The sequence below is a fragment of the Podarcis pityusensis genome (genome assembly GCF_964106645.2).
Source record: "Podarcis pityusensis genome assembly, chromosome: 12".
In the NCBI taxonomy this organism is placed as follows: domain Eukaryota; kingdom Metazoa; phylum Chordata; class Lepidosauria; order Squamata; family Lacertidae; genus Podarcis; species Podarcis pityusensis.
The window spans coordinates 54,527,953-54,554,383 of NC_138037.1; the positions used below are offsets into that span (position 1 = coordinate 54,527,953).

Here is a 26,431-nt window from a genome sequence, read left to right on the forward strand (position 1 = left end):
GATTAAGGCTGGTTTGCCAATCTAGTGGGAAACATGTACTCGCAAAATGAGCAGCAGTTGTCCCTTTCTGCTTTCCAGTCCATCCTAATCTTAGATAATGTGTCCGATAATGCTACTACGTAGCAAAAAGGCTCTGAGTCAATATGGCTTCAGTTGTTTATAGGAACCAATTACTGTGCATGCTTATTCACAAAATAGATGTATTAAAAGGTGGAAAGCTTGGTTTTTAGATCAGCAATTTATTCGCTGGTCAAATCTAGAGGGATTAAAAGCAATCCATCCTACCCAGTGGGTCTCCTGAATTTACTCCTTACTATTCCTACAACATACCTGTCAGGGACTGGCAAGGTGCTGGAGTGGGGGGGGGGGGGAGAGTGAGTCCAGAGTCTGATTTGGGGGGGGGGGGGTCAGCGCTTTGTGGAGACCTGTGAAACTTCAGAGTTGGAGAGTGGAGCACAGGATGGGTCAGAAGAAGAGGAAGAGGCAGATTAGGCAAGTGAAGGTCCAGGTGCTTCCCCACCCTTGCCTGCCCCACTGTCTCCCAGAACCAGCAGGGGACTGAAAAGGGATGAGCAGAGGAAGTTGCCATGCAGGCGCAGTCTCCGGTTGCATGTGTGCAGCCTCTACGCTAGATTGGGGTGCAGAGCAGCAGAAGCACCTGTGTAATCTTCGACAATTAACTATCTGTTGTGTTTTTTCCTTTGGCTGGGAAGCACCTTTGACAATGCCATAGGGCAGCAGAAGCCAACACAAGGCCCTCCCTATATTGATGGACTCCAGCTCCCATCATCCTTGCCCATTGGCCATGCTGGCTAGAGCTGATGGGAGGAGCAGTCCAGCAACACTGGGAGAGCACCATGTTGGCTATCCCTGCCCTCAGGCCTAGGATCTTGTTTGAGGCACAAGGACTTCACTGTTTTGCACATGGAAGAGCTAGGGTTGAAGGCCATTGCTCCAGACCAGGGGTCTGCAACCTTTAAGACAAAAAGAGCCACTTGGACCCGTTTCCGAAGGAAAAAAAACTGGGAGCTGCAAAACCATTGCGACATTTAAAACAAATAAATCTCCGGAGCCGCGATCTGACAGCGGGCGGGAAGGTGACGTCGGGATGGTGCGTGACTAACGCACACACCGCCCCCATGCGACGTCACAGCCAGTACAGCGCCCGCCACAGTGGGGAGTGTCGGGGCACACAATGCGGCTCCTCCCCTCGCTAGTATCCACCCCGGAGCCGCGGCAAAGGTGTAAAAGAGCCACATGCGGCTCCGGAGCCGCGGGTTGAAGGCCATTGCTCCAGACAGTGGTCAAGGAAGTGGATTTTGCCACTCAGATGGCCCTCCCTTGCAGCAACAGACTCTTACTACATTGAGTCTCTCAATAACTGTTAGTTGGGGTATCCCACACCAAAGCATTCCAGACTCACGTGTGAATGAAAAAATGTAGAACCCAGCTGATAAAAAGTTCCCTGAATCAAATTGGGTTGGACCGGAAAAAAAGGCTTTGGGACAGATCTCATCCAAAGGCTGCCCAACTTAGACACCCCTGATTTAAAGGTATGCAGAAGTAATTCCAAGAAAAAGACATATCCTTATTCATTCTTGGCTAAAAACCAAACAATAATATGGACACATCCAATCCTAGTTAAGCACTTTAAAGTCCCAAAGGAATTACTTAACTCTCCCGTTGAAACTAATGGACTTTGAAATGCTTAACTTCAGCAGGACCATGTCCTGTGTGGGTTATTGAAGGAGGCATTCGCAAGGAATAAGCTCATCCCTAGACAGCTCAAGCGGTTTACATGAAGTTCACTTTCTATCTTATCAAAAGCAAGGAGTGACTTAGGCACTGCATGAGCACAGAAAGCACAGCTAGTCCCACTTCTTCTAACTGGATACACCGCCAATATTGTAAGTGTGGATTTGAACATCTCTCTCATGAAGCCTGTAGTCCAGGCATCCTCTCCACAGTTCCATCTGTTCTCCTAATCCAAACGCACCCAAGAGATTTATTGCCATAATGATGCTTCCAATGTGAAGGTATCGGACTGGGCTGCATCCTGTGGACGATTTGCATGGATTGAGATTGCTTCTCTCTCTCTTTTCTTCGCAGGCACTTCCTAAAATAGCCTGTTTTCCCATTTCTCTGGAGTTTTGCCAGGTATTTGCTGTCTTTAACACTTGAGGAAGCAGAGCTTATAAATGATATAGACCAGGGACTGAAAATTAAGAAATTATATTTACTGACATACTCAAAGCCTGAATCTCAAGCAGAAGCAGGAGTAATAATAACAGCAGTTCCTCAAAATATAATATGTTCCTTCTAACTAAATTTCCATCCTTGTAAACATCACTATAGAAACACAATTCTTCAACTATCTCTTATAACATTTTTTTCTCACACTCCTTCTTCAAAAAAATCTGTTTAGTTTAATAAATTTGCTTTAGTATTTTTTAGAAGGCAACCTTCTAAATGCTCCTTTTTAACCAGCCCTTTGGTTGATTTGATTGACATCTTGTGCCCTTTTAAAATGTGGGGTGTTTTTTGGGGGGAGTGGGTTATTGGGTTGTTGTTGTTTTTATTTTGAATATGCATTTTGTGGTTTTTTATTTTTATTTTATTCTGTGAACCACCCTGAGACCTGCAGGTATAGAGCGGTATATAAATTCAATAAATAAAAAAATTAACCTGCAAACATCTTGCAACTGTGGTTAAACATAAAAGTGAACATGAGCTGAACAGTGTATTGTTATTTCTTTTTTTGCAAAGTTTGTTTTCTGAGCAGGTTAAGCATGGGTGTCATTTGCAAAGTTACATCAAGAAACAGAAATATGGGCATACTGTCTTCCTCTGTCTGTACGTGACCAGCAGCTGAAGAGCTCAAGCGTCTTCTTCTTTGGTGATCTCCCGTAGCCGAGTAAGATTGTCTTCCATAAACACGGTTTTAAGAATGAGTCCATAAGTGACTGTGGAGGCCAGTTCTGGATCCATACATCCTTCCACAGTGGGGACATTGGTTTCTGGGCAGGAGTTGATCATGGTGTGGGTTTGCCAAGCATACCTTCCTCTAAGCACATTTCTCCCTTGCGTCCTGAGTTCGAGTGTCTTCAAAGCCCATGATACCTTTGGTAAAGGCTGTTCTCCAACTGGAGCTATTGTAGGCAAGTGCTTCACAATTGCTGGTGTTTATACTACATTTTTTAAGATTTCCCTTGAGAGAGTCTTTAAACCTCTTTTGTTCACCACCAGCATTACGCTTTCCATTTTTAAGTTCGGAATAGAGTAGTTGCTTTGGAAGACAATCACCAGGCATCCGCACAACATGACCAATCCAACGAAGTTGATGTTGAAGAATCATTGCTTCAACACTGGTGATCTTTGCTTCCTCCAGTACACTGGTATTAGTTTGCCTGTATTCCCAAGTAATGTTCCACCAGGACTTTGGCCAAGGGACAGCCTGACCCCCTCCTTTGGTAATTCTTCACAGAACTCTAGCCCAATGGTTGCCATTAATTTGATTTGAACTGATTTCAGAATGAATTGATTTTAGAATGCTGTATTACTTTACTGTTGTTAGCCGCTCTGAGCCCGGCTTCGGCTGGGGAGGGCGGGATATAAATAATTTTATTATTATTATTATGTGTAAAAAATTTCAGAGACACAGTTGATGGAATCTTTCGAGCAACTGAAGAGCTCAAGCAATTAAACAACAACAAAATGGCAAACATTTTGTTTTTAACCACTGCTGAGTGTCATTGAAGCCCTGTGCAACTTTGAGAGAAAAAATGTGTATTAACTCCAAGATGGTGACATGTTCGGACCTGAGAGACTTAAGTTTGAATCCCCACTCAGCCATGAAGTTCACTTGGTAATAACTCTGTGAATGTAAGACTTACTCATCCTAGCCCACTGCCCAAGGTTGTTGTGAGGATCAGGGGAGGAGGAGAGTACTATGTACACTGCCCTGAATTTATTGGGATAAAGAGTGGGACATAAATATAAAAAATCATCATCATCATCATCATCATCAAACTCTCAAGTTGCTAGGTGACACTGTCAAATTTTATCAGAAAATAACGGTCAATGGCAGTTGTGTGGCAGATACAATCAAGAGCAGAGAAGAGCGAAGCCGCCCACAGTCAAAGCACCACAGTTGTTGAGCTGTTGACAAGTCCTCTTAACAGCCAGTGTTATCATTCATAAAATGCTACCAGTGTAGAACATGACAGAACATCACAAACCAAAAGGATAGGCTACTCCTTCAAGGAGCTTACAGTCTCCATTGTGACAGTGGGGAGAGAGGCGGCTTGTCTATGTATGTGGGTAAGACCACTGGGAGCATCTTCCCTAATGTGCACATGCAAAGCTGCCTCATATCGAGTCAGGTAGTTGCTCCATCTAGCTCAGTATTGTCAATACTGTCCGGTATGTCTCTCCAGGGTCCCAGAGACGAGTCTTTCCTAGCCCTATCTAGAGTTATCAGAGACTGAACCTTAGACCTTTTACATGCAAAAGCTATGACTTGAGTTACGACCCATTGCAGAATGTTTCCCTCACAAAAAGCAGAAAAATGAAATTTAACCCACATTGAAATAGGAAATCCAGGCCTGGGAGGTGAATTGGCTAAGAGTGTTAAGGTGTGGAACAGGAAGAAGCCATTCATCAATTCATTAATTTGTTGGTGCAGTTGTAGTAGTTGCTTGGTGTACAGTCAAGTTAGCTATAATTGGGATCGTTTTAAAGCAACTCCTTCACAGCTGGAAAGCTCAGTAAGACACACCAAGACTTTGCAGTACAAGTTTGCTTTCTCTATTTTTAGAAGGCACATCTATCATCATTTTCTTTTTCCTGTCATGGTAGGTTTATTTTACAGCCAGCAAGGGTGCCAACTACATTTGTGCTTTTTTACCATTAAAAAGCAAAACTCGAACAATACTTAACAAGTGGCAGACATTGGTAAACAGGAGCACATTGGATCCTTGGGAAAATGGCAGAGGAGCTGTTCAGGGTGCTGATTCGGACTGCTTACAGCACGGGTAGGCAAACTAAGGCCTGGGGGCCGGTTCCGGCCCAATCGCCTTCTCAATCTGGCCTGCAGACGGTCCGGGAATCAGCGTGTTTTTACAGGAGTAGAATGTGTCCTTTTATTTAAAATGCATCTCTGGGTTATTTGTGGGGCATAGGAATTCGTTCATCCCCCCCCCCCACAAAAAATATATAGTCCGGCCCCCCACAAGGTCTGAGGGATGGTGGACCGGCCCCCTGCTGAAAAAGTTTGCTGACCCCTGGCTTACAGTGTCTGCTTACAACACACAAATAGCCAATGTTAAATGTTTTTTTGTTTGTTTTTTACCCAGGAATGCAAGTCAGTGACTAGGCGGTGGGGGAAGGGAAAGAGGTTAACATGAGTATCAAATGCTGCAAAGTGATCCAGCTGAAGTGGTGCAGTATGAATAGAGGACTAAGATGAATTTTTAAACAGTTGGTACAGAGGCCATAACACTGTTAAGGCTGGTGTTTCCCGTCCCCAAAGGATCACGCATGATGATCGTTTGAGAACTGTTATTTTTATGTTTTATAATTAGGCTGATGGTACAATTTGTCTATTGAGGTTATGATACTTTTTTTTGTTAACCATAACAGTTGCAGCCCTTGCAGCCCTAACACCAGATGAAAGTTGTTCATCCCTTAGGCTCCTACATCCAGATAAGTATTCCTCTTGGGGTGACTCAGCGCTTTGAGTAGCTTGATATTTTATCATAATACGTGAGGATATTAGATTATAGATTTTTATAGCTCTTCTGGAACATTCATCATGGATGGAATCTGATGCTGCAACCCGTTATTAGTCCTCAGGGATGTTCTACATAACGCTGAATGAAGCAAAACAATTTATCGTTGGCATAATTCCAGCGACAACATGGCAAAAATGTAAGATGGAATAGAATAAAATTAGCCTCTATATTGTCTGACTCAATAACAAATTCCAAAAAAATCTGTTCCTTGAAGATTTCTTTTAAATGCTTCTTTGCTAGCTTTCTACTTAGCCATTTGCGAAGAAGCGAAGTCTTTTAAACTATGTAAAGTTAAACAATGCTCCCTGCCTTCCCCAATCATCATAATGCTCAGCATATATAGATGAGCAGGGACGTATAGATAGCCATAAACACACACACAACCTCATCTAAGCAGGCAGGGACTGAGTCTGGGAGACAATGGCTCACCCATGGCCACCTAGTGAGCAAATAAATCAGAATCCTGACAAGATGGGGATACTGTGGTTCCTGTGTCTGGGAATCAGGTGTGATTCTGGGTGGTTTGCACTCCCCTTGAAGGAACAAGTATGTAATTTGGAAGTAATCCTGGATCCAGCATTGTTGCTCAAGGCCCAGGTGGCCTTGGTGACAGCCTTTTCTCAGCTTCTGTTAGTTCACCAACTACATCCATTCCTGGATAGGAATAGCCTGGCAAATGTTGCCCATTTTCTGGTAACCTAGGATTGTAATGTTGTATGTGGGGTTGCCTTGTAAGGTTACATGGAACTTCAATTAGTGCAGAATGCGGCTGCCAGAATTTTGAACAGAACAAACTAGAGGGATCGCATTATACCTGCAATGGAATCCCTATTTGCTTACATGCCCAATTCTGGGTGCTGATGCTCACTTTTAAAGCCTAAATGGCATGAGACCTGAAAACCTGCAGGAGAGCCTCTCCCTGTATCAGTCTCTCCTCCATCAGTTGTGTGAGAGAGAAAAGAGAATGCACAATAAAGTAACAAGTGTGCAAGGTACAGGGTATTCTAATAGTTTCCCTCATTTTCTGTTACAATAATACGCTAGAAGTGCAATACAGTCATACCTCGGGTTAAATATGCTTCAGGTTGAGTGTTTTCAAGTTACGCTCCGCGGCGACCCAGAAGTAACGGAGTGCGTTACTTCTGGGTTTCGCTGCTCGCGCACGCGCAGACGCTTAAAATGACGTCATGCGCATGCACAGCGAAACGCGACCTGCGCACAGGCAGACGTGCAGTCGTGTGTTATGTTCTACTCAGGATGCGAACGGGGCTCTGGAACGGATCCCGTTCACATCCAGAGGTACCACTGTATTATATTCCTTTTTGCAGAAATGTTTTCATCTGTTGTACAGCACAGTTGTCTTTGATAATGTTTAGTGGCCTATAAATCTTCCAAATAAATAAATAAATGCCTCAGAGATTAATGTGTCCTTTGATTCACAACTTCGCCTATTAAAAGGGGTGCCTAGTTTATTACTCAACTGCAATTTTAGTTCATTTATCTACCAATTAAACATTGGAGCCATAAATATTTGGCTTTGAAAATACTGGGTGGGGAGGCAGAGATGATGCTATATCCAAAAGGGGGCAGATCAGCCAGCCAGATACGGCATGTTTTAATTAAAATATTTAACTGTTCTGACTCAAGTACATCAATCCAACTGCAGCTCACCCCCATTTTTGTCCTTCCCATTTGGCATGCCTTCTCCCCAACTGCAGTGTCTGCCAGATTGGCTAGACTATGAGTCCATCTGCATAATGTAAAGTAAACATGAGAGTTAACTGTATCTGATAATAGCAGGGTCCAGAATACATGGACAACCATGCCCATATGAGCACCGGAAAGTTTCTGGTCACACAGATAATTTCAACAGGAATTCAACAGCAGAATTCCAGTTCTAGGCTGCTTGGCCAGGATCAATGAGCAATGGAGATGCTGTAATTTCTGAAGGATTTATATCAGCATTTGGCAGCAATTCACGGTTTGCAGCAGAATGGCAGGTTTAATTAAAAAAAGAGTCTAGCACATATTGTTATTTCCGAATGTTTACTTTAAAAGAAATTCTGTAGAAAATGTACTTGTGATTGAATCCCTATTATAATCCCCATTAGCTTTAAATTGAAAACTACTTCCAAGCTACCAATCTTTTTCAGCTGTCCCACTCTCCCTCATTCATACTGGAGTGGAGAAACATGGAGCATCCACGGTGCTGCCTGAAGGAGCTCCTCCCCAAAAAGAACTACCGTATTTTTCACTCTCTAAGACGCACCAGACCATAAGACGCACCTAGTTTTTGGAGGAGGAAAACAAGAAAAAAGATATTCTGAATCTCAGAAGCCAGAACAACAAGAGGGATCGCTGCACAGTGAAAGCAGCAATCCCTCTTGCTGTTCTGGCTTCTGGGATAGCTGCACAGCCTGCATTCGCTCCATAAGACGCACACACATTTCCCCTTACTTTTCAGGAGGGAAAAAGTGAGTCTTGTAGAGCAAAAAATACAGTATCTAACAGATGCCCACACTTACTTCATAGCCTTGGACTTTTGAAGCAGAACACATTTCCGTTCATGGAAACCCAATCCAAAGAAGGACCCGTGCCTAGAAGCGTATTTCATGGCATTAATCCTTCTCAGTGCACTGGGGAGCAGGACTTCAACAACACAAAACAAGAAGCAAATAAAAGACAAAATAGACCTTCTACAATCTGTCAAGGCAGCTTCTGGATTGAAGCAGAACCTCAATGTCTCGGTGTCTCACTGCATAAGGATTCTAGTTACGGACAATCCCCAGCACTTAAAATTAGCAGTTTTGTACAAAGCAGAATCTTCCTGATTTCACAAGCCTCACATAATATTGAGGGTATACTTTGGATTGACCTAAAAATATAAAGTGTGACTGTGACACACACACACACACTTGCAATATCATACAGGCATGTGCATCAAGGCTGGTTGATTTGTTGGCAAACTGAGGTGTCTCCAGCATAACACACGACATGGTTCTCTGCTGTTCATGTGATCGTTAAACTTTCCAAGATGGTCTCAAGCTACTCTTTCAAGTTGTTTGAATTAAAAAAGGAACAATGGTTTTTTTTGGTTCAAGTTTCTTTCTCGGTAGGGAAAATATATCATCTTTGTGAGAGCCAGTGTGGTGTAGTGGTTAAGAGCGATGGACTCGTAATTTGGGGAACCGGGTTCGCATCTCTGCTCCTCCACCTGCAGCTGCTGGGTGACCTTGGGCCAGTCACACTTCTCTGAAGTCTCTCAGCCCCACTCACCTCACAGAGTGTTTGTTGTGGGGGAGGAAAGGAAAGGAGAATGTTAGCCGCTTTGAGACTCCTTCGGGTAGTGATAAAGCGGGATATCAAATCCAAAACTCTTCTTCTTCTTCTCATTTTCCCATCTAAGAATCACCACACAAACTCCTGGGAACCACTTTTGCCAGTTAATATTTTCCTGGGGAGATGGGGGAAGCGGGTGGGTGGACATCTTTAAAAACATTTCTTCTTAGTACATGTTAGTTCAGGGTTTTATTTTTAAATCCGTCAACTGAAGTCAGATTTGGCTTTAGCAGCAGATGCAGCTACATCTTAGGGTTTATCTCCTGCCAATAACCATGGGAAATAGATTAAAGCCTACATAATTGACATGCCTTTAAATTTTCATTCCAAGTGCACTGGCCTTATGGGGTGGGGGAGAATTATTTCTGTCTCTTACTTAATTTGAATTGAATTTACCTCTAGGGGGAAAGTTTGCAAAATTGAACGTGGCAAGAGGATTTAGCACTGTACAACCAAACGCTATGCAAGACTACTCAGAAATAAATCCCACTAAGTTCAACAAATTTACACCCAGCTACATATGCACAGGACTACAGGACTAAGAATCAAAGAGTTGGAACGGAAGGGACCATGGGGGTCATCTAGTCCAACCCTCTGAAATGCAGGAATCTTTCACCCAACATGGGGCTCGAACCCACAGCCCTGAGATTAAGAGTCTCATGCTCTACCAACTGAGCTGTCCGTAGGACTTAATAAGGACAGAAAAGGTAAAGTCTGAGGAAGGTAAAGAGCTTTCCTTACAACAGGCATGGGAAACCTGTGACTTGAGAGGAAACCCGGATTCATTGTTTGAAAACCACTGCCCTAACATACCGTATTTTTCTGTGTTTAAGACGCCCCCATGTATATGACGACCCCTATTTTTTTTAACCCAAAATTAAGAAATTAAGTTGTTAAGCATTTTTTGGGGGGTGGGGGAAGCCACTTCCGCCAATCGCTCACCCGCCTGCCCGCCACTGCTGATCACTTGCCACAGCCACTGCTGATTGCACACCTTGCTACAGCCGCCAATCACCTGCCCAATTGCCACAGCCAATCACAAGACCCCCCTCTGAATTCGCTATCCATGTATAAGAGGACACCCAATTTTTGCCTTTTTTTTTTAGCAAAAAGCATAGTCATATACACGGAAAAATATGGTATGCAAAGCTGCAAGCTACTGTCTATTAACTGAAAAAGGCAATTACAGAAACCGTAGTGAAACCATGTAATATGCCAAAAACCAGGTCCTATTTGCAGCAGACAAAATCGTTCGCACATCATGCTCACTTATAAAGAGAACCATTACAATGGACAAAAGCCAGACAAAAGCATTAGTCATGCTAAGAACTGATGGAAATTTTTCTTCTCACTACTGATTTTTGTATAGGATCCATGTAGATGCTATGGAAACAGATATTATTGCAATCATACAGATCCACAAAACGAGGCTAAAGTAAGCTTTTACTAGGATTTAATCTTCCTCCTTTTTTAAAAAAATAAGCTGTGACTCCATCATATAGCACAATATAGTTCAGAGAGGCCAGATGAGCTCACGAAACAATATGCAAACATCTGGGATTATGTAATCCAGATGATGGTACTACTATATGGGTCAGAAAGACTTAGGTTTAAACAGCAAGAAGCACAGGAAAATAATGTGGTTACATGTACTTAAAGACAGTTTCATTCTCCCCATTTCATTTATTTTATTTTACTAACAGGATGCTATGGTCTACGAAACCTGTTTAGCAGCCAGGAGGTGGGGGACGAGCAGAGAACGTTTTGTAGCACATCCATGTAGCTACTGCAAATCTAGAGCCTCTGGAGAAAAGGGCGTTGGCTTTTTGCTTCGTTGTGGCATCATGACAAAGAAGTGAGCCACTGCACAACCAACCCACTTTGAAGCAGATGCTGTTTGCCTTCTGCTTGTGGCAGCTATCTGGTTCATGCGAATGCATCCAAGGGCCAAGAATTGGCACACGCACAGAACCCACTAAATGTGGGGTGGCATGAAAAGGATCTTTGGAGCCGTATGTGCCTTCCCAATGTGTTTACAAAGATCTCCTGCTATAGACATTATACACATCGTATATTTTCCACCCACCAACTATGGTTTTCCCAGTAGTGATGTATGGAAGCGAGAGCTGGACCATAAAGTAGGCCGATTCCCGAAGAATGGATGCTTTTGAATTATGGTGCTGGAGGAGACTCTTGAGAGTCCCATGGACTGCAAGAAGATCAAACCTATCCATTCTTAAGGAAATCAGCCCTGAGTGCTCACTGGAAGGACAGGTCCTGAAGCTGAGGCTCCAATACTTTGGCCACTTCATGAGAAGAGAAGACTCCCTGGAAAAGACCCTGATGTTGGGAAAGATGGAGGGCACAAGGAGAAGGGGACGACAGAGGACGAGATGGTTGGACAGTGTTCTGGAAGCTACCAGCATGAGTTTGACTAAACTGCGGGAGGCAGTGGAAGACAGGAGTGCCTGGCATGCTCTGGTCCATGGGGTCACGAAGAGTCGGACACGACTAAACGACTAAACAACAACTGCATCCAATGGGGTGTGCTGGGTGTTTAGGGGATGGGGTAGTACCTCTGGTGCAGAGATGGAAGCGCTTGGTGACTGCTTAGCGACTGGCAGCCTAGAAAAACTCAGGAAAGATATGCGTCGTCGCGGCAAATAGATGGACAGATTGACGTGGAACCTCCAAGACCAGAGGCAGTATACCTATGAATAACAGGTGTTGGAAATGCACTACAGGGGAGGGCTGTGCCTTCACGCCGTGTTTGTCAGCTTCCTGGGGGCATTTGGTTGGCTTGTGTAGTAAATAGGATGCTCAAAGTAGGTAGAACCCCGGTCTCAATTGGCAGGGTTTTTTGTTTTTGTTTTATCACCTTCACATCTTAGAAATTACAACTGTTTTGAGGTCCCCTGAATAAAAGGATAAAAGGTACAGAACACAAGTTGATCTTGGAAAGGCGATGCGTGTACATGTTCCTGAATGTGGAGCCCCAAAGAGTTCATGCGCTCGTGTACAAAGATCAAACTGCAATTTCAGCTACGACTTCAAGCCTGTTAACAGGCCTGGACTTTGTAAACAGACCGTATCAACTCAATGACTTTCCCACTTAGGTTTACTTTTCATTAATTAGTAGAGATTAAGCAAGCATACAGGTGACCGCATCTGAACTGCACAATGGTGTATTAGGGAACACATTGATTACTTCCTGGCTGCCAGCACTTTAAATCCACATAGGAAATATCAGTGAGCTGGATGATTTAAAGAGTCCCTCTTACTACATCCACAGCCAAAGTTACATACGCATATGCACACAGTGTGTAGCATATTGACAATGAAGCACTGCTCCACTGAGCCACATTAAAGTAGTCACACATAGAAGAATATAAGCTCTCAACATGCCAAAGAATATTATTTTTTCATCTCCAAGATGGCACTGCCTGGACCTCTGTGTTTAGCACTGCAGATGTTACAGAAGTGTACTGACGAATCCTGAAAACAAAAACAAAACAATATTGGTTTTGTAAATCGATTGCATATTATTTCTAGGTACATTTGTGCCAAAATACATGTACATGGCCAAAAACAAATAGACTATGGCTAAGATCCAAAGAGCTATGCCTAAGAGCTTATGTGCAAGTAGTGCAATTTTGAGCATTTCCCCCCGAGGACAGCCTTATTCTCCATAGATTTGTCTGATCCTCTTTCAAAGCCATCCAAGTTGGTAGCGGTAAAAAGCAACACTATATTATATTAATATTCATTGAACATCAGCCTCCCATGCCATATAACACCCTAGTTTTGGAAGTGGTTTGCTGTGTGGCATAGTGGCTTCCAGTGGTACCAACTTGAATAAAATATTGGGGGGAGGGCAGGTAAGCTCTGCCCTGCATAATTGATCACAACACCCACACCCCATTTGAATGGAAATGCCCATTAACTTTCAGGGGCCTTGCCCCCTCAAATATATTATTGGGAGTTGGCTTCTATGGTGGCTTCTGTTTGAGAACTGTTAAGTCCAATGATCCCTTAGGCATACAGACATAATACCGTATATACTCGAATATAAGTCGACTTTTTCTGCACATTTTTTTATGCTGAAAAAGCCCCCCTCAGGAGGAGCCCTTTCTCACCACTGGTCCTGCTGCCGCCCGCCTCTCGCAAGGACAGGCACAGGAGGCGCTGCGCCTCTTCCAACCGTGGCTCCTATACCTGCTCTTGTGAGCTGCAGAGGCGGGCAGCGGCCGAGGGACGAGCGGCGAGAAAGGAGCCCTTTCGGGCTGCTCCTTCCTCCTCCGCCGCCTTTGCCGCTGTCAGCGGCGGAAGAGGAGGAATGAGCAGCCCAAAAGCAGCCCTTTTGGGCTGCTTGTTCTTCCTCCGCCGCTGCCACCACCACCAGGTTTGTGGTGTGGTGAACCGGCTTATACTCAAGTCAATAAGTTTTCCCAGTTTTTTGTGCTAAAATTAGGTGCCTCGGGTTATAATCGGGTCGGCTTATACTCAAGTATATACAGTACATGGTTATTTGGATGCTAACCTATCTGTGCAATAGGCCTATGGAAGGTATTAGTTTTTAGGGATTTATATAATGCTTACATGCCACATAAAAAGAAGATTATGGCAGTTAAGTAAATATAATTTTAAAACAGATATATGATGATATTGCTGCTGCCTTATAGAAAACGCAGTTAAGTTTCACACATTCTGTTTTGCTCCATTTTCTTGTTTTAATATTTCACTATTTTATTGCTGGCTATTAGATTAAATTGCTATTGTTAAAATTGCATTTTATTCTTTTGCTATATGATGTGAGCTGTCTTGAGCAGGGCTGCATTGTTAGAATTCCTGATCTATGATTGCAGTCATGGGATTTTTGTCTTTCACATGATGGTGTATGTTTTGACTCCACAGAGTGGGAAGTGACGGAGACAGGATGTTTGTGTTACTGTGTTCCATGAAGTGGGACTACTGTATTGCCTTTTGTCCTTTTTCTCTTTGCTGTCTGATGCTAGAGAGAGAGGGAGCCAGGTTGCAGTGCTCCGTGTGTGTTTATATGTAAATAAAGGAGATTAGCCAAAATGCTGAGTTGCTGAGGTCTGTCACGCATGTTGCGCAAACTCTGTAGATCCCTAAGTGTGCTGCTGTCGGTTGGCATCGGTCGCTGTGATGTTCAGGCAGAAGAAAGCTTTTGAAGCTCCCCATCGACCAGGAGGGAGGGAACATGCCAGTCGGGCATGTGTCTCTACCAGGGTCCTACTCGAGTGTAGGCTGAACTCCTGACATGCATAGCCTGGAAAGGCAACATACATACTTAAACAAAAAATGAGCATTGGCTGTGTTCACTCAATATACCGTATTTTTCGCCCTATAGGACGAACTTTTTCCCCTCCAAAAATGAAGGGGAAATGTGTGTGCGTCCTATGGGGTGATTGCAGGCTTCAGGAAGCTATCCGCAAGCCGTGGGAGAGCTGCCTGCACCCAGAAGCCTGGGGCGCGCTGAGCTCAGCGCCCCCAGGCTTCGGGCTTCGCGCGGCTCTCTGCAAGCCGTGGGAGAGCTGTGTGAAGTCGCGCAGCTCTCCCATGGCTTGTGGAGAGCTGCCTGCACCCAGAAGCCTGTTCTGGGGGCTGGGGTCGGGGAAGCTCGGGCTTCCCCTGCCCCAGCCCTGCGCCTGGGGGGGGGGGGAATAAAATTTTTTTCCTTTATTTCCCCCCCAAAAAACTAGGTGCGCCCTATGGGCTGGTGCGCCCTATGGGGCGAAAAATACGGTAATCTCAGTTTAGTAAACTGAAATAAAAGATAATCTGGCCATTCCTTGCATCAACCTGGTATTGCAGCACCTCCAGGAACAGTGCACCAAAAAAAGAAAAGAAAACTCTAGCACTTTGGAGACTTATGGAAGTTAAACAGGAAAAAGATTTGATTTTACAACAAAATTGGTAAAACAAGATGTGTCACGAGATAGAATTCTTTCAAGAAACAGTAAACTCTCTCTCTCTGTGTCCAATGGATGTTACAGGCTTCTCAGCAAGATGGTGAATGCAGAGTTTATATTCACTTCATTTCCTTAAACTAATTGCAGTTTGCTTGTCATTGTGCGTCTAGGATTGCAACCCAAATACCATGTCTTCAATCACTTGCCAAGTATTTTGACCTTGATACGTAGCATAAGAGTTCGTTCTACAGGTTAAGGCATGGGTAGGCAAACTAAGGCCCAGGGGCTGGATCCGGCCCAATCGCCTTCTAAATCCAGCCTGCGGACGGTCCGGGAACCAGCGTGTTTTTACATGAGTAGAATGTGTGCTTTTATTTAAAATGCATCTCTGGGTTGGTTATTTGTGAGGCATAGGAATTCGTTCTTCTTCTTTTTCTTTTTTTTTTCAAAATATGGTCCGGCCCCCCACAAGGTCTGAGGGACAGTGGACCAGCCCCCTGCTGAAAAAATTTGCTGACCCCTGGATTGAGGTGTCTCCTTAACTTTGCAGTCACCAAGCTATATTTGGGGCTCTCACCAATATCATATCGAAATACGTACATTATTCTTTATCTTTGCAATAAAAAGAAAGTAATGCTTCCTTTTTGTCAGAATCAAGTTGAATGTTTCCCCTTTGATATCAAAGTTACATTTAATATCTGGCTGAGTGGAGACCACAGTTTCTTGCTAATGGAAGCAGTTTTTAAAACCTGTGGTGCTGTAAGGCGAAGGGGCGGAAGAGGTTATTTGGATGGGCTCAATATTTTGGTATTAAACACCTACTGAGATCCAGCTAAGAACAATTACTATAATTATTTTATAATCCATGATAAATGCTTGCCCTGCTCAGCAGACGGCAAAAATAACTTATTTGTCCTTTTGTCTTTGACTATAGCAATTTCTAGAATCCACAGAGATTAAGCTGGTTACTTACTGTGCTAAGTTCAGGAAAACACTCTTTGTGGAACATATGCCTGCAGTGAAACACTGTCACACTGAAAGCTTTAGATGCATCTGGCAAGAGAAGAGAGAAAAATACATGATGTATTAGCAAAATACATGAGCTGAAGGCTATAAAAAGCACCAAGATAGATGCTACCTCAATATACAGCAGCTTATTAAGCAGCAATATCCAAGGACATTTTGAAGTTTGTGTGTGTGTGTGTGTGTGTGTGTGTGGACACACACACACACACACACACACACACACACACACTTTTCAAAAGGCAGGCAAATTAATTTTGTGTTCCCTACCTTTTTATGGTAACATCACATGACCTTACACTGACCATGTTAAAATGTTGTTTTAATGTTTCCATGCTCTTAGGAACACAGTGCTTGACTGGCTATGCTCCAGGAAAGAGACTGATGTCCAAATGGAGATTTGAACCCAGGGCTCCACAATTCAAGAGCAACACTAGCTTTCCATGAGCACCCAACACGTCCTTCAAATAAAACAGCTGCGTTTCTGGAGACGGTCATTTGCATTCTAAGCCTATCCGCAACATTTTGCTGCACACACATAAGCTGATGCAGGGCATGAATCGTATTGCATTAGAAAACCTGTTCTTAGCATCTATTGTGAAATAAACCTTCAATTCTTGGATCCCACCCCCCCTGGTTTAAGTGAATCAGAAGAAAGCCTAGCAGCAAAGGATATAGAGGCTGATTCCTCTACTCCCTGGAGCAACCTAGCTTGTCCCTTCCAGGGAAGCTGCGTAGGAAGAAAAACACAGCCGTGGCAACTGTATGTGGTATATTGTAGTACATGCCAAGCAGGGCCAGCTGAAGCAGGCAGGCTGAAGAAGCCACCTCAGGCTTCATGGGTGCCCTGCTGCTGCTGGTGAAGCAGAAGCAGTAACAACAGTGGCTTCTGGGAAGATCTCCCCAAATCTCTGCAAGGAACCTCACCTGAACCTGCCACCGCCGCCACATGACTCAGGTAAGGGATGCTATGCAGAGTGGCACCTTCCAATTTCACCTCAGGTAGCTAAACAGGACACATCACCCATGATGCACAGGTAAATTAGATTGCTTGTACAGGGTCGCAGGAAATCAAAACTGAAATGGTTTCTTACCAACACCATCATTTTTTCAAGCAGTGCAAAGGGGAAAGGAGCAGGAACTGAGTTTGAGGACAGGCCTCTGAGGGCTGCACACTATCTTCCACAACTACCACCCATTCACCCTAACAGCCAGAGATCTTCTCTCTGGGGGGCTTTGTATTTTGGACACAAAATATCCTACCTGTAGGCAGTATAGGGGAAAGGCATGTTTCACATATATTCTCCTCTGTAAGAAAAAGAACAGGTACAAGTCACGACAATTTATCTGAATAATGTTATACCACCTATCTCAGGCAGGTTTGCACGCAATGAGATGGTTTGCACACAATGGTAAGCCAAACTTTGGCTTAAAAAGGTAAAGGTAAAGGACCCCTGACAGTTAAGTCCAGTCGCAAACGACTCTGGGGTTGCGGCGCTCATCTTGCTTTACTGGCCGAGGGAGCCAACGTTTGTCCACAGACACTTTTTCTGGGTCATGTGGCCAGCTTGACTAAGCTGCTTCTGGCGAAACCAGAGCAGCGCACGGAAACGCCGTTTACCTTCCCGCTGGAGCGGTACCTATTTATCTACTTGCACTTTGACCTGCTTTCAAACTGCTAGGTGGGCAGAAGCAGGGACCGAGCAATGGGAGCTCACCCCGTCGCTGGGATGCAAACCACTGACCTTCCGATCGGCTCAGTGGTTAAGATCACAGCGCCACCCGCATCCCAAAACTATGGCTTAGCATGAATGAACAAGGGTTCCCAGAAAGAAGACTGTAGTTGCTGTACTGCTCCCCCAGACCTCCCACTGCAGTGAGCTAAGCCCTGGGCTTATGGTTTGTCTCGAGCAAACCAACCACAAACTGTTTACCTAAACACAAACTGTGGATTGTGGCGGGTCTGGAGTGAGATAAATCACTGAGTCCAGGTTCAGATGACAAACCAAGCCAAACCATGGCTCAGCTCACAGCAGCAGGAATAGAGGAGCAAAGCAGCTACAACCTCTTTTGCAGGAACCCACACATTAATGCTAAACCATAGTTTGGCTTAGCATCACATGCAAAACTGGCCCACTGTATAGGTAATATTCAATAAAGAGACTCTCCACAATGCACATTAACTGCTACGCCATGAGGATAAGAACTTGATACCTTTAATATGCCCTAAAAACTATTTTGCAGGCTAAATAAGGCAATAGAAAATTTGTACACGTATTTAGATGTTTTCTGCCGTGCGTTTTGTTACTAATAAAGGTAATCCCATGGTAAAAAGTTCAAAGTCCAATAAAGATTTAAGAACCACATACTGCAACCTACATTTTAGGATATGTCAATAACTTAATAAAATGGAAGTAATCCAAAGAGTTTGGATGCGAGCAATGGAAGCTTTTATGCTTCAGAAATTTCCAGAGATGCGTTGAACATACCATCCACAAGGACGCCTCTCATTTGTGTTCGGTGCATCTTTTTCAGCAAGGAAAGCGAGTCAGCAACAAGAATCTTCTTGCACCCCTCCCGGAGCAAAATCTAAGACACAAACGGATGCAACACTGTGACAATGCTTCAGCTGGTTTTCACTCTCAAGTTATGCAGAAGTTGAAATTACACATTTTACATTATTCTTTGCTGCCAAGGTCTATTCTCCTACTAGTAAAGCTTTTTGGTAATGACTCACTCGGAGCCTCAAAATGTAGTAATCAAAATTATACATTAGTTATTCTAAGTGCCCTGCAGTGGGCACCTGCAGCTATTGGATGGGATAATTTCCTTAAAATAGTCCTTTCCTGGTAAATTTTCACATGCTTGATCACAATATTTAACAGCAACCCTTCTGGACTTTGGGCATTAACAAAACTGATTTGGTAATCACAACAGTTCATCGTCAGAGCTACTTCTTAGAGGACCTAACACAGAGCTTTGAATAGCACAGCAGGGGGACTCCGTGAGTGGGATTGTTCCACCCTAACAGATATACCACAAGCTGTTCCAGAGAATAATATGAAAATGAAAAGTGAAAAATTAAGCCAGTAAAAGAGAAAAAAGTCACACGGAGCTCTTCATCTCGTGAATCGCAGGAACCAAGCTACTTACACTGTCAGTGTGACCAACGTTCCAGACTAATTGCAAAAGGCAGGTACAACTGGACAGGGTTAGATGTGCCAGAAATCGATGAGCCGTTTATTAATATTATTCAGCTTGTGTTGCAGGTCTTGTATTTGTTTCCTACACAGGACTGTCCTCAACGCTGCCCGGAGTTCCACTCATGCAACAGGACTTCCTCTCATCTCCCCATGCACCCCATAAATCTGATAAGAAGGGTCCCCCCATCCTCTGGGGCGGATTCTGTGGGTGGGGTTTGTGAGGTGGGAAAAGGAAGGAGAAGTTGTTCCATTGTGCCAGTGGAAGTCTGTTGTGCAAGCAGATCAGCCATCATGGACACAATTCCTCTCCCCTCCTTTTTGAACTGCCTTGGTCGCTTTCTCTCTCACACCCCATACCACCCCCTTGGACTGACTTGGAGTGCACAAGGTCTAAAAGGATGAGCACAGCAGAGGTGTCGTTTTGGATGCTACTCCCTGGAAGCCGAAGTAGCAAATGCTTTGCTTTGTCAGTTCCCGAAAGATACCAACCATCTGGATGAGCTAAATAAAGCAGCCTCTCACAGGGAACAGTCACAGCCCCTCTCCAGCGAAAAAGACCCACATCACTGAACTAACGTTGCCTTCAGGCAGAGCTGCAATCATGTGCTAAGCAGGTGACGACACGCCTCCTAGTGGCCACTTGGCCAACTTTTGCAAACTGATTTTAAAACAGAAACCCATTAGGATGCAATTTGCCCTTGCTGTGTTAGCTGGCCCCAGAGAGGGGGAAGCGAAAAATGTTCCAGGTTGCTATCTTCATATTGATCGGAGGGTAACAAACATAGCCGCTTTTGCAAAAGGCAGATCCATGCTCTGCCTTGTGTCCCTTTAAAATGCTCAGATATATTGATTGGGAAAGGACTGGCCCCCTCTCTGCGGTGAATAATGCAATGCATCAGCTCGGAAGTCACTGCAAAACGAAAGCACACACTCAGCTGTGATGGGGAGACACACGGACCCAGACATGAAAGCTTAACTTCAAAGTGTCAGCAAGAAGTGTCCCTGTATGCCACATGAGGAGGAGTGGAGAACAATAAATGCGGGGGGGGGGGGGGGAATATGCTATGGCACTCCCCGTAGGCAAAACACTTTGTGCACATCATGTAGCTTTGTGTTTTGGCTGCTCTTGAGAACACATTAGAGATCAGTTACTAAATATTTCATTGGTACAAAGCTAAAGGAAGCACCATTGCAGATCTCACCCTGTCGCCTCATGTGGCATAGATGTGGCACAATAATTAAGCACCCAGGCAAGATTGTGAGACCAACAGGAGGTAAAGAGCCACTGGGAAAGAATGTCTTGGGGGCTGTATACAGCCTGCCAGTTCGCCACCCTCAACCAAAATGATTTGCGCTGAAAACATACAAAGTGATTTCTGGGCCCCTTGGCAATGACCAGGAATCACTTATTCAATCTGATCTATGAGGTGTAGCCTGAAAGGGACCCATCTTTTACACGAGTGGCATCTTATTTAATTGTTACATTTTTCTAATTGGATCTTAAGCGACTGGACAGCTTTAATTCTGGATATTACTTCAGTGCATTTTGATTTCCAAAATCCAGACACATGGGGCACCTCTGCTTGTGGCTGGTCCCATACTGACATGTTGGGGCCAATATGAAGCTGTGACTGGCCAGACTTAAATCCAGACCCGGCTCTTGCCCATTCTCTAGAGTAGGGCCTAGCCAGGATTGAAGCTAAACACACCCAGCTCCTTCAACCACTCCTCATACAGCTTAGTTTCCAGACCCTTGGTCATCTTGGTCTCCATCCTCTGCAAACATTCCAACTTGTCCACATCCTTCTTAAATTGTGGCACCCAGAACTGAACACAGTATTCCAGGTGGGGTCCGAGCAAGGCAGAATAGTGATGATGTTGCCCACAACAGAATTTTAATGCTGGTTCTAAATGTGTTTTGTTGTACTTTCACTACTAGTTTGTTCTTATTACCGTATTTTTTGCTCTATAAGACTCACTTTTTCCCTCCTAAAAAGTATGGGGAAATGTGTGTGCGTCTTATGGAACAAATGCAGGCTGCGCAGCTATACCAGAAGCCAGAACAGCAAGAGGGGTTGCTGCTTTCACTGCGCAGCGATCCCTCTTGTTATTCTGGCTTCTGAGATTCAAAATATTTTTTTTCTTGTTTTCCTCCTCCAAAAACTAGGTGCGTCTTATGGCCTGGCGCGTCTTATAGAGCGAAAAATACGGTACTTCATATTTCAAAATGATGCTTTTCAAATGCTTTGAATCCCAACTTGGAAGAAAGGTGGGGTGCCAACATGTTAAATAAAGGCCTTCTCTGCCTTTGCAGCTGGGGAAGTCCATAATAAGAATTATCTGATTTCTCATTTTAACATTTTTATTTATGGCTTTATGTATAACTGTTGCAAACCGCTCTGATTTTTCTTTTTTAATTATGAATAACGACAATACAAGTATTTGTTATAAAATAAATAAATAGCTACGGTATGTGTGTGCATGAGTTCACGTGTGTGTGGTGGTAGAATAAGCATCCTGAAATTGGGTGGTAACCACAAGATAAAACACACACACACACACACCCTTCCCTTCTGTCAGCAAAACTGCCAGCTTGGAATTCAGCAACAGAAAGGGCAGAGCTAGGCAGGCAAGCCAGGGCTAGAGAAGAAGGTGGAGGCTTAGAGGCTGTGTGGATGGCCCCGGTTGATTTGGGAAGCAGAGCCGGGATGGAGAGAGATGCAAAACTTAACTTGCCCTGGTACTGAAAAATCCTACAACTGACCCTGGGTAAATGGCCATTTTTTGTTGTTTTTGTTTTTAATCTATATGTGAAAGCAAAATATTGATTTGGCCCATAAGCTTTCCAAAGCACAGCTGCTGAAAATACAGAATACTTCATATATATATATATATGTCAGGAGTCGAAATTAGGAAATTACTGTTTTATTGCCTAAATTTCAATGTAATCTTGCTCATTCTGGCAGGCTTGTCAGAGTTCCGATTGTGATTTAATTATAATAAGAAAACACTGCCAGTGGAACTGCAATTTATTCTCTTCCAGCTAAACACTGCTCCCAGGCATGTGTCACTTTTGATGCACGAGTGCCTCCACTTTAAGAGAATGCACAATTTTATGGCTATATAAATTAAACTGCAGCTGTCAGTAGTGTACTTTATTTATGATTTAATATTCATCTCATTGAAGAGCGAGATATAAACTACAAGCACTTTTAGAATGCAGCTTTAACTTACTTTCTATTTAATTCCAGACAGACAACTCTGTCTTGCCCTGCCATGAATACTGGAACGCCTTCAACTCATAGCACTGACATCATTATTAGGCAGGCTTAAATCATTCCCACCAAAGATGACAATGGCATTGCTAAATTCAGAGATCTTCATGCTACTTTTCTAAGCACAGTGGCGAGCCCCTGGGGCACGGGGCTTAAAGCAAAACAAGTCTGGGTAACAATATCACCTGGGCCATGATTTGGAATTACATTAATCATCTGTGCATTGGGCCCGCCGTTGTTCCATGTCTTTATAAATGACTTGGATGAAGGAATTGAGGGGACGCTCATCAAATTTGCAGGTGACACCAAACTAGGAGGGGTAGCCAATGCTGCAGAAGACAGAATCAGTATTCAAAATGGCCTTAACAGATTGGGCCCAAAATAACAAAATGAGCTTTAATAGGGAGAAATGTAAGGCTCTGCACTTCAGCAGGAAGAACCAGATGCACAAATATAAGATGGTTACAAAAAAGGAGATTCCAACTGTCAGGGAACTGCCATCGGAAGGAAGGGAAGTGAAAGGGCTCACACAGGTTGGGAGAGACTCAGCAGCTGAAGAGGGAACCAGTAGGGGGAGAGGAGCTGAGCTGAGGGAAAGGGAGCTGGAGGGATGGCTCAGAGACACTTCCAGCGAAAACAGTGGGGAGGTTTCAGGACCTCCTGTAGGGACACCCACTCCTCGCCGGAAACTGTCACGCAGAGAGTCCAGAAGACGTGTTTCCGTTAAGGAGCTTTTATGTTGGAAGCGATTCCGAAAGCAACCACTGTCGGAATCTGCCAGCGACTGACGGAGCCATGTTTAAGGGGCTCCGTTACAGACAGAGGTTTGCAAACTTGACCAAACTCTGAGGGACTAGGATTTTACACACAAGCAGCTCATCGTCCCATCACAGCATTCCGACAGTCTTCGTGAGCAGCTTGTGCAGGAGAAGGCATCATGAGCAACCCAGCCGGAACCGGAGAAGCAGGAGCTGGAGCGGGTCCAAGCCTGGAAGAAAGGTACCGGGTGTTGGAGGTCCAGCTAGCGCTGCAGACGGCGAGGCTTGAGGAGAGGAGGGCTCAGGATGCAGACAAAAAGGGGAAAGACACCCAGCTCGTCAGAAAGGTACCAGGATTGGTGCAGAAGTTTGGGGGGGAGCCCAAAGACTATCATGGCTTTCGGACAGAGATGCAATATGCCCTCAATCTGCAGTTTGATGAATTCCCTGACGAGGAATCACGAGTGGCTTTCGTGATTGGGCATCTTGAAAAGGGGGCGAGAGACTGGGTTAGACCCCTGATGGCAGCGAATAGTGACGTCCTAAAGGACACGATGAAGTTCTTTCGCGCCATGGATCTGATGTTTTCCAGCGATATTGAACAGGGAGTGGTCCGCAGACAGTTAATGGCTTGCAAACAGGGGAGCCGATCTGTCCGTGAGTACTGGACTGAGTTCACCATGTTGATCCATAAATTGGGGTGGGATCTATCGGCGGAACCCATTCAAATGCTCTTTGAAGAAGGGCTTTCTTCGGCTGTGAAAGACGAACTTTCCCGGGCGCCCAGGGCGGAGTCTATGGACCAGCTGACCAAATCAGCGCTGACCATAGGAGCGCGCCAGGAGGCGAGAGCATTGGAGAGGCGGGAAGGGAAGGGGGAACGTTGGAAGGAGTTCCGCATTCCAGACATTCCAGAGCCAACTTTCCCGCCGGCAGAGCCGATGGAAATCGGAACAGCGCGCGCGCGCGCAGTTTCAAAGCCCAGTGAGGGGGGAAAGAAGGAGGGAAAAGGCGCCCGGAAATGCTATCTCTGCCAACAGCCAGGTCACTTTGCCAGAGTCTGCCCCCAGAGGAAGGAATGGCAAGGGATGGTAGGAGCTGTGGAGGGAAGAGAGGAAGAAATACCGAAGCAAGTAAAAGCCAACGCCTGGCTGCCACCGTCGGGGCACAGCAGCCAGGCCAAAGAGCAGTGAAAGTGCCCACGCCAGAACCTCCTAAACCCGCCCTAGTGATAGAAGTGGCGCTAGAGCTGCCAAACGGACACCCTCTAAAGATAAAGGCGCTGTTGGACTCAGGCAGCTCCTGCAATTTCATGAGCAAAGAGTTTGCAGCTGAACACCAGATACAGACGATCCCTTTAAGCAACCCCCTGCAGGTGACCACGATCGATGGCAGGGAGCTGTTGGGAGGAGAAGTCAGCTTGCAGACCGTCCCAATGATAATGAAGGTGGCAAGGCACACCGAACTGATAGCGTTTAATGTGGCCACCTTGGGAGGAGCTCCCATTATATTGGGGATGAGCTGGCTAGCGTTACATGATCCGCTGGTGGGCTGGCATCAGAGAGTGGTTTCTTTTGGTTCAGCACATTGCTTAGAACACTGCAAAGAGGGAAAGGGTTTGGCAGGGGCCCAAGCCACCCTAGCAGGGACTGAAGTAACGGAGAACGTGAAGGTACCACGACAATACGCAGATCTCCGCGACGTCTTCAGCGAAAGGGAAGCTGACCAACTACCCCCGCATAGACCCTTTGACTGTCAAATCAATTTACTCCCTGGGGCACAGCTCCCTGTAGGCAAGCTGTACGCCATGTCAGACAGAGAGATGCAGGAGCTAAGAGAGTTCATTGACAAGAACCTGAAGAGAGGGTTCATCAGAGAGTCCAGGGCGGTGGGGGGCAGCCCAGTGTTTTTTGTGGATAAAAAAAACACGAACAAGCCGAGGCTTGTGTGTGACTTCAGGGCCTTAAATGCAGTGTCAGAACCAGTGGCTTTCCCTATGCCCAGGATTGACGACATTTTGACAAGGGTCAGGAAGGGAAAGATTTTTACTAAACTGGACCTAAGGGGGGCGTACAACCTGATACGAATAAGGAAGGGGGATGAATGGAAAACCACCATGTTCACCCCTTTGGGGGCATTTGAATATTTAGTTATGCCCTTCGGCCTACAAGGAGGCTCCGCGTGCTTTCAATCGTTTATGAACCACGTCCTGGGGCCTTTGCTTTACAAGAATTGTGTGGCCTTCTTAGACGACGTGTTGGTGTATTCTGAGAATGAGGAGCAGCATGTGAGAGACGTCAGAGAAGTGTTGAGCAGGCTGCAAGCCAACCAGCTGTGGGTGAAACTGGAGAAGTGTCAGTTTCATACCAAGGAGGTGGAATTCCTGGGGTATCGCCTGTCAGACAAGGGATTGGCCATGGATCCCGGCAAGGTCCAGGCGGTGCTGGAATGGAAAACACCCAAAACAAGGAAGGATGTGCAGAGGTTCCTAGGATTTGGGAACTTCTATCGTAAGTTCATCCGAAACTTTGCCCACCTGACGGCGCCCATTACGGACTGTCTCAGCAGTAAGAAGAAGTTCGTTTGGACTGAGGAGGCGGAGCGAGCATTTGAGGAACTAAAAAGGGCCTTCGCCTCGGAACAACAACTCCTGCATGTGGATTTACAAAAACCGATGAGAGTGGAAACTGACGCATCAGACAGAGCTATTGGGGCGGTGCTTCTGCAGCCAGGGAAGGAGGAGTCAGAGTGGAGACCGTGTGCCTTTTTTTTCGCGAAAGCTGAACAAATCCGAGAGGAACTACACGGTGTATGACCGAGAACTACTAGCCATTCATGAGGCGTTCCGGAGATGGAGGCACCTGCTAATTGGCGCACAACATAAGGTGCAAGTGTGCACTGACCACAAGAACCTAGAGTATTGGAGGACGGCACGAGTGCTCAACCAACGGCAAGTGAGATGGGCCCAGGAGTTCTCCAAATTTAACTTTGAGATTTGTTACGTGCCAGGCCCAGAGAACATTAGGGCGGACGCTCTCTCACGCAAACCTGAATATTTGGAGGGGGAGGGAGCACCCGAAGAGAGACATGTCATTCCAGAGGACC

At 45.1% G+C, this 26,431-nt stretch overlaps 1 protein-coding gene across 2 annotated transcripts in view; it reads right to left on the reverse strand.

The window, feature by feature from the left end:
* Positions 1–10,608: 10,608 nt before the first annotated feature.
* The window catches only part of VPS41 (VPS41 subunit of HOPS complex), a 113,143-nt gene continuing 97,320 nt past the window's right edge, over positions 10,609–26,431 (reverse strand). For both annotated transcript variants that reach the window (XM_080975793.1, XM_080975794.1), the window contains exons 26-29: positions 18,580–18,679; positions 17,354–17,398; positions 16,041–16,120; positions 10,609–12,626 (exon numbers count right to left, since the gene is read on the reverse strand). In XM_080975793.1, coding sequence (XP_080831919.1) covers positions 12,546–12,626; positions 16,041–16,120; positions 17,354–17,398; positions 18,580–18,679 — 306 coding nt within the window. In that variant the 3' untranslated portion in view covers positions 10,609–12,545. The remainder of the gene's footprint in view (positions 12,627–16,040; positions 16,121–17,353; positions 17,399–18,579; positions 18,680–26,431) is intronic.